Source organism: Macrotis lagotis, chromosome 1, assembly GCF_037893015.1.
Source record: "Macrotis lagotis isolate mMagLag1 chromosome 1, bilby.v1.9.chrom.fasta, whole genome shotgun sequence".
NCBI lineage: Eukaryota > Metazoa > Chordata > Mammalia > Peramelemorphia > Peramelidae > Macrotis > Macrotis lagotis.
This window is the reverse complement of record NC_133658.1, coordinates 287,760,783-287,777,597: the sequence shown is the minus strand read 5'-3', so window position 1 is coordinate 287,777,597 and position 16,815 is coordinate 287,760,783. Positions and strand designations below refer to the sequence as shown.

General features: G+C 37.5%; 1 protein-coding gene across 3 annotated transcripts in view; it reads right to left on the bottom strand.

Moving 5' to 3' along the window:
• Positions 1-16,815, bottom strand: part of DDX31 (DEAD-box helicase 31) — an 88,572-nt gene that overhangs the window by 57,798 nt on the left and 13,959 nt on the right. For 2 of the 3 annotated variants that reach the window (XM_074210840.1, XM_074210838.1), the window contains exons 2-13: positions 14,147-14,406; positions 13,958-14,033; positions 13,052-13,095; positions 12,185-12,255; positions 11,074-11,138; positions 9,729-9,773; positions 8,318-8,359; positions 7,456-7,520; positions 6,482-6,601; positions 6,240-6,346; positions 4,692-4,927; positions 3,615-3,791 (exon numbers count right to left, since the gene is read on the bottom strand). In XM_074210840.1, the coding sequence (XP_074066941.1) occupies positions 3,615-3,791; positions 4,692-4,927; positions 6,240-6,346; positions 6,482-6,601; positions 7,456-7,520; positions 8,318-8,359; positions 9,729-9,773; positions 11,074-11,138; positions 12,185-12,255; positions 13,052-13,095; positions 13,958-14,033; positions 14,147-14,406 (1,308 nt within the window). The remainder of the gene's footprint in view (positions 1-3,614; positions 3,792-4,691; positions 4,928-6,239; positions 6,347-6,481; positions 6,602-7,455; positions 7,521-8,317; positions 8,360-9,728; positions 9,774-11,073; positions 11,139-12,184; positions 12,256-13,051; positions 13,096-13,957; positions 14,034-14,146; positions 14,407-16,815) is intronic. The other variant, XM_074210839.1, reaches the window with a different exon arrangement.

Sequence of the window (16,815 nt, the reverse complement as noted above, 5' to 3'; positions counted from 1 at the left end):
TCCCCAACTTTCCAATTTTATGTTCATTTTAAGGCACAGAAGGGCTTTTCCATGAAAAAGGAGGAAGAACTTGCAAAATCTAACAGTAGGACTACTGAGGTTTCATTAGAGACAAAGAAGATGACAACAAAAAAATTAGGAATAAGCTATCAGTAGAAAAAGTAGAACACATTTACTTAAGAACCTGCCTATATAAATCAGGGGAAACAAGAGATACTCAAGTCTTGGTAGGAATATTATTATTCTACTATCACCTCCCTGCTTCCACAAAAGAAGCTTGTTAGAATAATTTTAACAGCATCGCCCTCTTATAAGCACATCCCTTGAGAACACAGATCAAAACCATGAATAAATAAGATCCAGAATCTTCTGACCTGTGTAGGTCAGAAAAACTTAGCAGAGAAAAGAACTGGTCTTTTCTCAGCCATGCCCCTAGTTCTTTTACCTCTCTTACCTATTTCCTCACCTACAATACAAGGGGGGTTGGATGATATACTTTCTAAGATGCATTCTATCTCTAAATCTATGGGTCCAGAAATTAGTCTAACATGTTTAAAAAAATCAATGTTCTAATGAAAAGGCTTCTAACTTGTAGCTGGAGACCAGCAGTCAGACCTATTGTAAGACATTTGAAAATTATGTGTGTACCAAGCATTTAATTCTGTTTCATTTAGCTTCTATAGGCTGAAATGAATAAGGTTTTACACATCTAGGTATTATTATTTTTCAATGTATGTATATGTTTTAGGTAGTAATAAAAATAGAAATTTATTAAAAAATAAAAATATTGTCCTATATTTTTGATAATGTAACTACTATCATTGGGAGGGGTTCCCAATTTAAGGAGGGTGCAGATAGGGTGGCACAGTGAATAGAGCACCGTCCCTGGAGTCAGGAGGACCTGAGTTAAAACCTGGCCTCAGATACTTAATAATTGCCTAGCTATGTGACCTTGGACAAGTCACTCAACCCACCCTATTGCCTTAAATAAATAAAAAAAACTTTAAAAAGGGTCTATTTCTTTAAGAATTCAGATTAAAAAAGGAAAAAAGTTGGGGATTATTTATACTTCCTTTCCTGTATTCATTCCACTGAAAGATGAGTTTTGATGGTCCTCAAGGCACAGGCTTCCAAGAAATCAGAGTCTTATCCATTTGCAGGGAAGGGGGGAACCACGAAGGAGAGGCCTAAGTAAAAGGCAGCATCTCTTCTAAGCTCCCTAGGAATGCCATGGTCCCTGGCATCATATTTCTCCAACACCTGAGAGGGAACATGATGGATGGAGCCAGGAGCTTCTCAGCCTTTTTATTCAGGCCTCCTCTCCATAGACTTCCTTTGTGCTAGGGCTACCTTGAACACCAATGAAGCTCAGGCCAGGACTAAGAATGTGTATCCTACTCCTCATCATGATCCCTGACAGACATTGCATAAAAGCTAAGGGTTTAGAAAACAGAAAGGAGAGAAAATGGCTCATTTTATTGCCCAGACAAAGAAATTATTATAACTAGAAGGGATTGAGGAGACCACCCAATCCAAACTTCTCAACTGTACAGATGGGAAGGCTGAGGCCCCAACAGGTTAAAGTCAGGGACAGAGCTGGGGCTAGAAATTGACCATCCTGATTTCCAGTTTGGCTCTTCCAAAGCTGAAATTATATGCAGCAGATTAAAAAAATGAAGTGGAGCACAATCCTGTCAGTCATGTAGTTCACTAATATTTGATAAGCAGTTACTATTTGACAGACATTATGCCTGGGCTCTCCTTGGAACCACTAGGAGGTGGGAGTAGAACACAACTGTCTTAAATCCTAAAAAGACCTCCTACAAAGTGGTGCTAGGTTGAATGAATAAAAAATCCATCCATCCAGGTGGGGCAAAGGGAGAGTTTCTGTCATACCTACTTTGAAAAGCTCCCTACAACTCCCACACCTGTTTTTCTATTATATACTTCTTTCAGTAAAATTATGAGAATAATTTGGGGAAACTTCTAGAAAGTTCAATGGACAGAGCAACAAACTAGGTTCTATTAGCAGTTCTACCTCAAGTAAAGGTTTGTTCTAACAATTTCTCCACTTGTAAAACTGAGATCACACCACTCAACTTGTAACTAACTTCTCAAAGGCACTGAGCAGACTGATCCTTTGTTTAAAGGACCATTTAAATATAAGTAGCAATATTATTGCATTTACTTCTCTTAAATGAGTTCCTGAAATGAAATAAGCTGACCACTTTCTAAAGAAAGGTCAGAAATATGTACCTACAGGGTTCTGTGACTATCCTAGTTAGTCTCTTCCTTTCTGCTAATAGAGCTCATAGTTCAGAAATCCTTCGATCAATAAACAGAGATCCAGTCTCCACAACGTTACTTTATCAAAGTCTTAGATCTCCATGACAAGAGGTCATGGTCAAGGTTAGACCAAATTGAGCAAGAGTTTAACTTGTCTACTCTGCTAAGATCAATGAGGGCTGGAAAATCAGAAAACCTTACATAGTTTCTTCCACTGAGGAATGTAAAAGCTAAAAGGGAGCATGATGACTAAAAAGATTGGGAGTTGGGATACAGAAATTCTGGCTCTCTGGTGTTAACTCACTGGAAGACCCTAGGGGGAGTCACTTCCCCTCTCTGGGCCTCAGCTTCCCCACCTATAAAATGAGGACGTTGTATCTAATTTCCAAGGTTCCTTCCAGTTCAGACATCCTATATCAATCAAAATGCAGCACTTGTCTAAATCGGTCTACTTTACAGATCGGTTTAATTTCGCCATTTCATTACAAGTTTTCTCACTCAGCCTAGTTATCTCTTTTCTGAGATAACATCTCCTAGGTCAACTTTCTGTTGGTCCATTGTTCCACACTTCCAGTGTGTTTGCCTAAAGCTTTGCTTCCCAAACTGGCTTGGTTTCCCTAAATGTGTGACCTAGTTAAGAGTACAAGGTTGAGTGAGAGAGCTGTCCAAGTGTCTAAAAAAAGCAAAAACTTAACACACTTGATCCCAGACAAGATGTGAAATTCTTTGCCAAGGATGGAGATGGGACCAAAAGCTCCTCTGGTGCACTGTGCCTGCTCCCAAAAAGATTTTTTAAAAAGAGAGAGCGCTGTATCTTGTTGACAATGACAGCAGTCATGCTCAGCAGTACCATATGGGATCCACAATTTAGCTCCATTAATGCTCTTAATTTGAAGACATCAAGCACTAATTACACACTGGGTACTAAAAAGGCAAAACCCTTCCCTGGTGCCAGCTACTTAGTGGTGCTCTGTTGCCTTAACAGCTGGTTGAGGTAGACTCAGGCCAAACTTAGGGTCGGTTAGCTCTCTTAGGTGGAGAAGAGGCTAGCAACAAGGGGGCAACCAAGTGCAGCTATTGGGGCAGAGAGGGGAACCATAGTCCTTCCCTGCTCAGATCAATAAATCAGTCCAACCTATTTTCCATCTCTGATGGGAAACTCACCTTAGGCAAAACAATAACTCTTCCCCAAGCCCAGGACAGAATTTGGAGGGGATGTCACCCAATACTGAACCTGGAGGACAGTTTAGATGGAGCTTGGGCTGGCCTTTCCCTGGTTTCTAATCTCAAAGATATTCTGTCCCATGATGAAAGGTGGCAAGGCTTACCTCCTGTTCCATGTTGCCATGCAGACGCAAGAATTTTAATCGGGAGGAGGCAGATGGTGACTGCCCTGATGCTGGGGCCTTGGAGTTGCCCAGCAGGGTCTGGAGGAAGAGGTGGTAGTAGAACTCAACCAATTCACAGCTCGAGAAAAAGACAATCAGTTTCTGTTTTTTTTCAAACTGTTTCAATCCAAGAGAAAACAAAACAAACGGGATTTCAAGATTAGGGTTAACATATAAAATGAATCAGTTGCTAGGATGATTGATCATACTGACACAGATTTACAAACTGGGGTAATGGAATCAAGACCTCAAAAGGACAGTATTACTCCATTCCTTTTTTTTTTTTTTAGATTTTTTTTTCTTGCAAGGCAATGGGGTTAAGTGGCTTGTCCAAGGCCACACAGCTAGGTAATTATTAAGTGTCTGAGGCCAGATTTGAACTCAGGTACTTCTGACTCCAGGGCCGGTGCTCTATCTACTGTACCACCCAGCCGCCCCTCACTCCATTCCTAAGAAGGATGCTAGAGAGATAATTAGAGGGCTACATCCTAACAGAGGATAGGTTGGTTTCTATGTATCTGTGCAAAGCAGATATTCTTTCAGCAAGTTTGGAAGTTTGGTCTGCTTGTTTCAGAAACAGAGTAAGGCCTAGTAGCAATTCTAAAAATTTCACTCTTGAGTTCCTCTAACTACAACTTTCCCTTTTCAAGGGACCTTTAGGAAAAAGGCATTATATAATGTAGCAAATAAATACTATAAATATCAAAATCCTTAAAAATCCCCAAACCCACCCACCTCAGTTCCCTTCATCTGGAATGATCCCCAAAATATTCCTAATAACTATTATATCATCAACATCAATCCTTGAAAAATACTTTTTGGTGATGTTTTGAACTACACATAATGACTGTCAGTACCATTCTATATAAATCTAAAATGAAAAACAAGAATGACCTACAACTGAAGAAACAGAAAAATTTAATAGTTGAAGGGCTTTTGACCAGATCCTTGTAGAAGTCAAGCTCATTTTTCCCAAAGCCAGACTAAAAGACAAACCAGGTCTATCCTCAGGCTCACCTCACATCTTCCAAGAAGGAAGGCTGCTAGAGTGACAAGTTTGAGTTTGCTGGGAACCAGTGTCACATGTTGTTGGAGTTTCTCAGGCACAGCAAAACCATCGGGCTCAGCACTGGTGTGGAGGTGACCGGCTTCTCGGGCTGCTTTGAAGACTTTGATGGCCTGCTCACAGGTTTCATCTGATACAGAAATACTGATGGGATTGTGCAAACTGATATCTGCCAACCTCGTTACACCTTTTAGCAAAGAGAAGAGGAGAAACTGTAATAAATTAAGTAAGACAATATGTACAATGCTTTGCAAACCTTGAAATGCTAGCTATTCCTCCCACTGTTCTTAAATATACAATGTAAAATGGGTTCCTCACATACACAACATCTCATTGAGATATTGGGACTTTTTAATTGGGCCTCTTTCCTTTGGTGGCTTTTATAATGTGTTACTCCTCCCATGCCAGTATGTCAACCTACTGTTTCCTCCAGTGTCCCATGTATAAAGAAATATAGGCATATAGGTGAGGGCACTGCAAAATCAGATGATGATAGAGACTGGTGGTCAGAGTACCAAGATTAGAGTCAGAAAAACTGAGTTCTAATACTTATTTGGTTAGTAACTGACTATACAAACCTGGTCAACAGGTCACTTAACATTTCTGTGCCTTTAACTTCTTCACCTGTAAAACAGGTTAGCAATTTCTAACTTGCATACCTCAGTGATGGGAGAAAGTTCAGCAGAAATATCCATGCTTTAAGGGGCTAATGGAAGTGGCCCAAGGTAGAAAGCTACATTAAAAATGCACTGGGTGGGACTGCTAGGTGGTGCAGTAGATAGAGCACCAGCCCTGGAGTCGTCAGGAGTACCTGAGTTCAAATCTGGCCTCAGACACTTAATAATTACCTAGCTGGGTGGCCATGGGAAAGCCACTTAACCCCATTGCCTTGAAAAAACTAAAAAAAAAACCAAAAAAAATGCACTGGAATAATGAGAAGGGTTGAGGTTTTTAATAGTGGGTAAGTCTATTTTTAATGGGGTGCTCACAGATCCTATCCTGAATCCACAAGGATCAGAGATTTTAGAGCTAAGAGACCTTACAGATCATGTAGTCCAACACTCTCATTTTAATGATGAGCAAACTGAGATTCAGTGAGGGGAATTAATTTGCTCTGATCATACAAGAAGAAGTCCTGGGTCACAGGACCCCCAAACCAGAGTTTTCTTCTCTGCAACTTGTCTTGCTAGACTGGATTCTTTAGGTTTTGTTGCTCCTTCTTTTTTTTAACCACAGCTATCTCCCCATTAACTCACTGAAACCCTCTGCAAAATAAAGAAAAACATTTAAGCAATGCTAATTGATGGGACCATTATGTCATAATAATGTGCACTGTACTTCTCTAGGCCTCACTTTCTTCTGTGTGATTTGTTCCTAGGTGCCAGTTATATTTGGCAATCAAAAAATGAGTTTGTGGCCATGTCACATTCATTTCAACTATTTATTCAGATTATCTACATTAGAAAAGAAGACATCGTAAACACTATCCAACTACTTACCCTCTGTAAGAGTTGCTGACAACAGGACATTTTGTCGGTTCTCACACTGTGAATTTATGGCATTGAGAATCACTGTGATGTCTTTCTCAAAACCCAGGTCCAGGATCCTGAGATTACAAGGGAATATACATTTATATCAGGGGAAAATGAGTCAGGTTGTGACCTGTGGAGGTTAAAACAGAAAACACAAGAAACAAACACTTCCCTATAAAAGCTTGTGGGTTTAGCAGAAGGAAACTCACCTGTCTGCCTCATCAATAATCAACCATTGTATTCGACTGAAGTGAATGTTTTTGGTGGATTTAATGTGATCTACCAGACGTCCAGGAGTAGAGATTAGGATGTTTATCCCTTTGCGTAACCTATTTAAAATACAGAAACATATGTAATGTTCAAATATGTCTATATCAGCGAGAATCTTTTTTTTTTATTTTTGCAAGGCAATGGGGTTAAGCGGATTGCTCAAGGTCACAAAGCTAGGTAATTATTAAGTGACTGAGCCTGGATTTGAACTCAGGTTCTCCTGACTCCAGATATCCACTGTGCCATATCAGTAGGAATCTCAAGAAGAAAGTATGAAAGGTTATAAATGAATTTGAGTTTTTTGCAGTATTAATTCCATATCATGTAAAACCCTTCAGCCCAATAAACAAAATGTAAATATATGGTTGGCAAGACCCATCTGGATTAAAACTATCTTTTGCAAACTCTTTATCCTGCTGAACACAAATTTTAAAAATCTGACATAATATCAAATGCCTGGGTTTCAGGTTAAAAAGTGTAGGCACATTTCACAATGTGACCCATTTACCATTTACCAATATACGAGTCCACCTACATCAGCATCAACACCAGCACCACCAAGTAACACACCATTATCTCCAGCACCCACAATCACCAGCATCACCAGCACCCTAATTACTACCAGCAGCACCCACCAGCACCCACCACCATCACTGCTATGTCACCACCACCACTACCCTCTTTGGGGAATATTAAGTCATAAGGTTCATCAACATTTTAAAAACAGACCTAACTGCCTGGATGTGACTGCTCACTGTTGACCTGATAGCTTTTTCTATATTAGAACTATAGAACATACAACTTGAAAGAAGCTTCTCCCATGGTTTAAAGGAACCATGTAAGAGTGATTCTAAAAGGAATTTAGGAGAGAAGTAGGACCCAAAAACAGAGTTTTTAAATGGTATACTCTTACCTGGCCTTTTCTGATTTTCTCTTCTCTCCCCCCATTAACACTCCAGGCACAATCCAGTTAAATGGCTACAATGGAGGGAAAAGTCCAAAATCAATATAAAGCCCCCCCCTTAAATCAAGAGTTCAGCAACCAACTTTTTTTTTAAATTTCTCCTTTAAGCAAATCAAGGGAAAGAATTCAGGATTATCACTCTGTCATAGGAGGCCTAAAAGGGGAAATACAACTCATTGGAATTACAATGTCCATAGTTCAGACTGGCAGTACCTTAAAATTTTAACTCCACAACAGGCCTCCCACATAAGCACATGAAGATAAAAATGTATTCATTTTTTTCACTGCTTCAAATGGTTGCTGCTCTTCTCATAGCATAAAGAGAAAATCATATTTCACAAATCTATTGCTTTCTGTTGCTTATGGAAAAAAAACCTGATACCTAAGCATCAGAGGAAGTGAAAACTTTAATAAAATCCTTTGTCTAGCCTGAAGCTGACAGACATTGAGATCTTGTACCTTCCTCCTTGGTCTCATAAATGTACCACTTACAACTATGAAAGTTGCTTTTGGTGCTCAGAGTGCACACTTAGCCATGGTCAATACTTTGAAGGAATATAAGCAGTGAAGGATACGAATGACCAACTAGGCAAGAACCAAGAATCTAGCTGTGGCCAACAATTGATATATACAACAGGGCAAAATCTTTTCAGTTCCAAAATAGAGCCAAATAAGTAGCTCTTCAGTGGAATATTATGGAAAGCCAAGGAATGGAAGAAACAAAATTGTTTCAAAGGTCTTTATGGTATTTCAAAGTTTCTTAATTTTGGAAAAAAATGGAATGATATACTCAGCTCATGACTTTTCTTACCTTAAGCAATTTCTGGATGGTATCAAAGCTCTGTAGAGCCAGCTGCAAATATTGAAAAAGTTCATATGGTGAGGCAGGTATTTAAAAAAGAGAGAGAGAGAGAGAGAGAGAGAGAGAGACAAAGTGTTTAGTATTTCAACAATGACTAATTGAAGCTTATCAGTAATTCAAGAAAAAAGATCAGTATCTACATTAACTGCCTCTTCATATGCTAGTTTTGAAATCCATTGAGATTGAAGGGGAAGATAGAGAGTAAACATAGCATTACATCTATTTCTTGGACTCCTACAAAAATAGTGTTTTGTGCTCCCTCTGCTGGCTTAAATTCCCAGAGCACCACACATTCATTTAGACAACTTTGGTGCACAAAGGTAGAAGGAAGTGAAATCAAATCAACCACGATTTGACTCTCTTTGAGGAAGAGACAGGCTAGGAAAAACTGGAATGGTGATGCAACAGGCTAACACTTAGAAACTTTGCTATAAAGGTTGAACAACTGACTGCCTTTTAAGGGTACTATTTTAACATTTTAAGGCAGAGAGATGGATGCTCATTTCCCAAATCTGCAAGAAATCACAGGGAGCCAGAGAAAGTAAAAATGAGGCTAATTATCATCCCTTAACAACCACCAAAAAAGGTCTTGACAGTATCACTTTAACCAAGCTTAGATAGTTTCTACATGCTTAGTATTCATGAAGCATCGTAGGGAAGTAGCAAGTTTGCTGCTGTAAAAATTTAAATAGCTTCAGTGCCTTCTCCTTTCCTGGAATTGAGCTGAGATATTGCACTGCAGGTTGTATAAAAGGCTGTGCCCAAAACTAGATACCTTGCGATCAATTCTCTGCATGGAAACTTATTAGCATTTGACATAGAAAACATTGACACCCTGTTCTGAAATTGCCTTTGTAGGCAAATAAATCATATAGAAGAGATTTCCAAGGAAAAGAAATCTTGGGAGGTTCACTCACCTTCGAGGAAATAAGTAAGATTTTTGGTGGAAATAATTTCTTAAAAATTATTTTAAATAAAGACATGTTGGATCTTGCTGTCTGTACAGACATGAGGAGGGGAAACAAAGAATGGATAAGTTTCTATCTCATTTTCAGGAATGAAGCTTTCATGAAACTTCATTTGGTTTTCAGACAATAGGAAAACTTATCTACATACTTTGGTTGCTGAATTTTCCTTCCAGATTTCCAGAACGAATAATAGGGTGCAAGAGGAAGGATTTCAGAAAAAAGGAAGAATTTGGGTAAAGGTGTGTGTGTGTGATCATTTACTAACATCTACTGACTTTAGGAAAGGAAATATTCAAGGAAAAAATAAAAATTGGAAACTCAACAACACTGAAAATACTCACTATTAACCTCAAGAGTCAGATAGCCAAAAAAAAAAAAGTCAGATAGCCTACCTCTCTTGTTGGCACTAACACCAGAGCATAGGGACCATCACTTCGCTGTGGAGAGGAGTAGAAAGTAACAAGGAAAAATGAGTTAAGCACATATATCTTCGCAAAATATGATACGGAGAATTAAAAGGGCCCAAGTCACCAGTTCCCGGAACATGTTAAGTCAACAAGCATTTATTAAGTACTAGTTATATCAGGAACTGTGCTAAGTAAGCAGGGAAGGTGCAAAGGTCAAAAACAGTCCCCCCCCCCCCATACAAAATTGGTGCTCAATAAATGTTTGATGATAAAAATAAATGAACCCAAGATGGGAATTCAAAGCAGTTTTTCTCTGCTTAATGTTTCCTTCAGGAGACTGTGGTGAAATTTATACCATTAGTGTTCAATATTCTAATCAGAGAGTATCAACAAACCACTAGGTGAGATTATAAATCCTAACATTTCAAAAAGTGTTGTTATATAGCAAGGGAGTAAAAGAAAAAAGAGGGGAAGGTAATTTTTTTGTGGAGATGGGATGTGTAGAGTAAAAATCACAGACAAAAATCATTGGAAAAAATAAAAATATGGAAAATAGCACCAAAGTAATTTAAGTGTCTATTGCCCAGAGTCACAGAGCCAGGCTGCTTCAGAGACAAGACTTGAACCTGGGTCTTTCTGTTTCTGAGAATGATTCTTGATCCACTGCTTCCTATCTATCTGTTACAAAGCAGCATAACACACAGTAAGCATTTATTAAATGCTTGAATATTTACTGGTTATTAGTATGGTACAATGACCATATCCTAGTTAGAGACAAATTTTAGATAAGGACCAAGGGAAGAAAGATCAATTATCAAATCCATTAATTAGCTTCTTGTTTATATAACTAATATCAAATTTTGATTGCTTGCCTTTTCTAGTTTATGTCTTCTGAATAAATAACATGCATGAATGTTCATTCTCAGGTTGGAATTTCATTCTTATAGTTTTCAACACAGTTACATTTTCATCTTCTCAAACCCATAAATCAAATGAATAAATATTTATTAAGCATCTACCATGAGCAACTACCATGTTAGCTATTACTGGGAATAAAAAGAAGTACTTGGTATGGGCATTATGTTTTGCTTAAGTTAATAAGTGATTAGGTTTCACAGTAAAAACATAAGCAGAACTCTGAATCATGAATTTGCTATTATTCTCCCCCACTATGAGGAGAAGAAAGATTAGCAATATTTAGATTTAACATATAGAACATTGCTAAGAGAAAAGAAATTCTATCAGTCCCAATATGGCTGTTCTGATTCAATTTGATAGCTTCTTTTTCATAGTGAACAATAAGTGAAAAACACATTTTACTTATACGAACTTGAATTCTTGACTTCATTGCTTGAAGAGACTGAACCACAGGGATGCAATAGGCAAGCGTTTTACCTTTTAAAGAAATAAATAAATGTAGAAGTAATAAAAGTAGTAGACGTTGCAGACTTTAGCTCCTGGTGCAGAAAATAAAATTGAAGACCACCAGGGAGAAGTGCTGTGCTGTTCTTTTGGTGAAGTGTGATTTTTAGGCCAGAAAGAGAAGAAAAACATACTTTTGCAAATGGATGGCCTCAGTTTAAAAGCAGAAGGGGAAAAGAGAAGGATGTTAAACCAGAGTGAAAAGAAATTCACATCCAATTAACTTCCTATCTCCTTCTGATTACATTATGGTAAATTTCATACTTCTCAACATTTCCAAAATTGTTCCAACAGTTTGGTCTGGAGACTGACTTGAGAACTTGAGAGGAAGCTCATTTCCTGAGGTCCTAATTAACCAGTCCTAGGAACTAAAGGTAAGAGGTCCACTAAGTGTCACTTTCACAAGTATCTCTGTGATGTGTAAAAGATGTCAGTCTGCAAAAATTCAGATGGAACCCCACAAGACGGATTACAAAGATAAATGAAAAACCAAACAAATGGCAGATTCTTTGAATTTTTATAAACCTGAACAGTCCTCAAATCATGTGAATGGAAAAAAAACGGAGCAAATGAGTTTCCATTGGAGAATTCATAAGGGCAACTGCAAACTGAACTAAAAACAAACCAAAATACTCTGATGTCTAAAACAAAATGAACATTACCCCAATAATGTGTGTTCTTGTGTCAAGATCACTATCAGTGAAAAATTCTTTACTTAAAAACTAATTACTTTACAGCATTCACATAATTGCAAGTCTGTACCAAGACAATGAATGAGTGTGTAAAAGGGTAGGGAGGGGAAGGTGATACAACCTTCTAGCTGTAAGTTGGAGTAATAGCAGAAATTAGTTCCTAAATATGCTTAATTTTGTTAAGTTCAATGGGTCCCTTCCTTTTACTAAATGAACAAAATTAGTGCTACAGCACACACACACACACACACACACACACACACACACACACACACCCTCTTCACAAAATAATTGTAGGAATAATGAGCAATTAAATTAAATGCTGACCTGATCCTGTCTGGGATCTCACAAGAACATCTCTGCCTTCTAGCAATGAAGGAATACTTTGCTTCTGAACACTGTGGTGCATAGAGAAAACATATATTTATTTATAAAAATTTATCCTAAAAATACTTGCAGGGTAAATAGGCTATCTGATCTTATTTAACAAAAAGATGTAGCTACAAGTTAAATCCTTAGATTGATAGGCTCAAAGTTCCATGAAATTTGTCTCATTTTCAGGGTTATAGAAGTAGAATTCATTGAATTTGGTTATATCAACTGCTATCTTGATGAGAGACTTTAAAATCCCGATTTCAAAGTCCCATTTTTCTTATGGAAAAATCCTCTGAGAGTAGGGGACATTAGTAAGATACTTTTTTTTAACTTTAAGTAAAAGTATTAAGGCAAATGTGAAATTCTGGGACAACAGTCATCCTATCAAATTTAATGTTTGATCTTAGTATTTTTACTGCTTCAAATCAAATATTTATTACTATCCTTTCTGGATTATCATCATCATCATCATCATCATTACCAGCGAAAATAATTCCACAAGGGAAGTTACATTGTTCTAAACTGGTATTCTGACCAAAAAAATAGAAGCAATCTCATAAAAGAACAAACTATACCAAAGTCTTCATAGAATGAAGAGTTAAATGATCCCTAGAAATCATATAGGTTAGCCATCTCACTTAATGGAGAAATTAAAAACTAGTGACTTAACGAGTCATTAGGCTGGTTAGTCCACCTGATAATTCTCCATAATGTGTAAGTTAAATATTTTCTTTTATTTCCCTTTACCACATTTAAATTTCATCTAGTGGAACTGATCTAGATCCTAAGGAAGTTTGAAACTTGATCTGGAGTTGTTACCTGGTCATACTGGACATTTTCAGGACAGTACTTATTGTTGAAATCTAAGAAGATAAGAAGCAAAATCAAGCATGTTCGTTGATTAACATTGCTTTGGAATTGCAAAATTTAAAGGGGGCAATGGACAAAAGTGGAAAATGAAGATGATACCAATTTGGGGGTAGAGGTGCTTCATATTGATATAATAAGTTTTGATGCTCAAATATGAGGAACAAAATTATAGTTTATATAAAACCCCAAGCAGAACATAAGTTTAAATTAAGACCATATAACAACTTATTAACAAGAAACAGTGTCCATTTGCTGGGGCAAACTGCATAGTACAGTGAATTCCTCAGTAAACAGACGTCATCAAAACAGAGGCACCATTTTAAAACCCTAGTACTCTCAATTCTCATACCCATAGCCACTGGATTCTGTCATCCAGTGCCTGCTCTGATAAACACATATGGTAATGGTAATGAGAAGGGTAAATGAGACTACATATTTCTTTCACATATCATAAATAAAATAGCAGTTAGGGAGGGACTGACGGCTGCATATGATCTACACAAGGTAGCAGACAGACAGCTTTGAGGTCAGGAACACCTTATTTATCTTTGTTTCTCTCCCAACACAAACCATAGGGCAATACACAAGGTAGACAATTAATAAATGGTTGTTGAATAAATGACAGTCTGAGGCCATTAAATTTGCACCAGCAGAATATAATGGAACTAATCTGAACCCACTTGACCAGCTGCAAAAATAACTCCATTTTGATTTCTTTCCATAGCAAGTTCCTCCCCCCCCCCCCCCACACAAACTCACCTAAGGTCTACATAGTCAATATAATATAAAGGTCTTCCAAGGAAGGAACTTTTTTGACAAAAAGAAAAACCTTCTGAAAGCCCAGAAGGAACTCACCAGGTGTGGATGGAGACCCAACTCATGAAAAGAATCTGAGGTAAACACTTTTTCTCGTATCTGCTTCACCATAGCTCTGCAAATGAGGAAAATCATACCTACAAATCAGCCTCCATCTCAGTTAAATAAAATCAGTAGAATTATATTTATTTCCTTTTATCCCTGCAGTGAATAATCCTTAGAACACACCTGTGAATTTCTGGAATTTCAGGGTTGTTTTTAAATAAGGATGAAGTCTTAATGAAAGGCCTCTCCACTTGTCCGTCATTAGTATTGACAGCTGGGTTCTTCTTTGAAGAAATCAGACCTTCTGTTTTTCCCCTCACATTCCTTTCAATCTCTTTAACATTGGCAGGGGGTAAGGATATTTCATTCTTTTGTTTTGGTGGGGGTCCTTCACTGGCCCCCTGAAATTTTCTTTTTGTACCTTTTGTTTGCTTTGGTGTTCCCTAAAGAAAAGACCAAAAGGAAATGTGTTAGTCTATAAACATTAGTTATACAGTGAAGTCTTACTGTTCACAGAATTTCATCTCTTTCTGCAGAGATCATTATGTCCATGTCAAGCAACAGTTTAGTCTTGCAATTATCTCCACTGACTCAGAATTTTTTCCAAGAAAAAGAAATGAAGATAGGACAAAAATGGCAAGAAAAATAACCAGAGATTTTCCAATCCAAATCAATATTGTCATCTGCTTAAGTACAAAATCCATTTTCAGTTCTAAAGTAGCCAAGGACTTAATGGCAGGATGATGGACCTAAGGACGGAAAATTATCACAGACCAGTAAAATCTTAATGAACAGAATCATTTAAAAAAGGGAGATGAGAACTAACCTTTAAAAGTACAGATGCTAAAGAAATATCTTTGTCCATTTCTGTGAAAAAACTGTAAGGGAAAAATAAAATCCCAGCTAATTTCTCTACATAGAAATGAATAGTAATGAAATAAGTCTGTGCCTAGGCATCAGGGAACTGACTGGGATGGCCATAGCCCTATTTATTTGCAGGGAGCAGGAAAACCTTCATTACTGTTCTTTGCTAGAGTGTGTGGAGCTCTGTCATCCCTGTCCCTCAAGCTGCTCATCCTGATTCAGGTGGTTGGAGACAATTTCTACTCTCCATTCCAGTTCCAAATGAGAACTCCTTTCCAATCCATAATTTCCCTCTCACACTTATTTCCAATCATCTTTGCCTTTCAAATCCCCATCTGATCTATAACAACTAACATTCAATATTTTGTTGTTGGTTAATTATTATTTCCAACAAGATTTGGCTAAATTCACAATGTGCAAATTCCCTCTAGGAGATGATACATCTAAATTCTTTGGCCTTCCTCCTCTACTTGTAAACAAATATCCCACTCTTCTGTTTACATATCAGTTTATTTAATCACCCTTGCTAACCTCAAGAAGTCACCGATATATACATCTGGGTCTTTGTTTTGTTTTATATACCTTGCTTATTATAGATCTTTTAAAGCAATTTCAAACTATGAAATTTTACATTTGTAACATGAAAAAAACTATTCCCCAATTGATAAATGGTATGAAGAAGCAATTTTTCAATGAAGAAATCAAAACAATTTATAGTCATATGAAAAAATGCTCAAAATCATTACTGATTAGAGAAATGAAAATTAACACAATCTTGAGCTATCATTTATAAACGTATCAGATTGGTTAAAATGATTGAAGGGTAAAATAACAAATGTTGAAGGGCATGTGGAAACACTGCATCACTAATTCAATGCTGGTGGGATTGTGAACTGATCCAGACATTTTGGAAAGTAATCTGGAATTATGCTCAAAGAGTTATAAAACTGCCTATACCCTTTGATCCAGCAATACTAGGTCTATTTCTAAAGATGATTAGGGGAAAAGGAAAAGATGTTCTAAAATGTTTATAATAGCTCTCTTTGTAGAGGCAAAGAACTGGAAAATGCAGGGAAGTCCATTAATTGGAAAATGGTTAAGCAAGGTATGTTATATGATTATGCTATAAGAAATGATGAGCTCAATGATCACAGAAAAACATAGACAGACATACTTGAAATAATGAAGAGCGAAATGAAAGAACCAAGAACACTGTATACAGTATCAACATTATTATACAGAACTTATCTAAGAGACATCCAAGTCTCCAGTTTAAAGAATTTTCATGTTGAGTTGAACTCAAGATGCTCCAATAGCTTCCTGCTACCTCTAGGTGCTCCTTTCCTTGTCATTTAAAGTCCTTTCTGCCTGGCTCCAGTACACCTTCCCAGCCAAAGCACTCTATTTGCTGCCCATAATCTAAGGCATCCCTTCTCATCACACTTTATACAAGCTATTTTGGAATGCACTCCCTTTCTACCTCTTCCCCTTAACACTTTTGACTTTCTTCAAGGCTCAGATCATATGCCACTTCCTATACATAATAATAATAGTAATAATAGCTAAATTTTACACAGTACTATGTGCTAGGCACTTATGCTAAACACTTTATTAATTCACTTAATCCTATTTGTGAGGTAGATGCTGTTATTAATCCCATTTTATAGATAAGGAAACTGAGGCAAACAGGTTAAGTGACATGCCTAGGGTCACACAGCTAGTGTAGATATGAAGTTCAGTCTTCCTGATTCTAAGGCCCAGCTCTCTACCAACTGTACCCTCTTTTTCTTTTTCTTTAAGACAGACAATGTGATTAAATGACTTGGCCAAGGTCACACAACTAGGCAATTAAGTGTCTCAGGCCATATTTGAATCAGGTCTTTCTGATTCCAGAGCTGGTGCCCTATCCACTGTGCCACCTAGCTGCCCTGTACCCTCTTCTGATTCCTTCAGTTGCTAGTATCCTTTCCACAACCCTCAAAATTAAT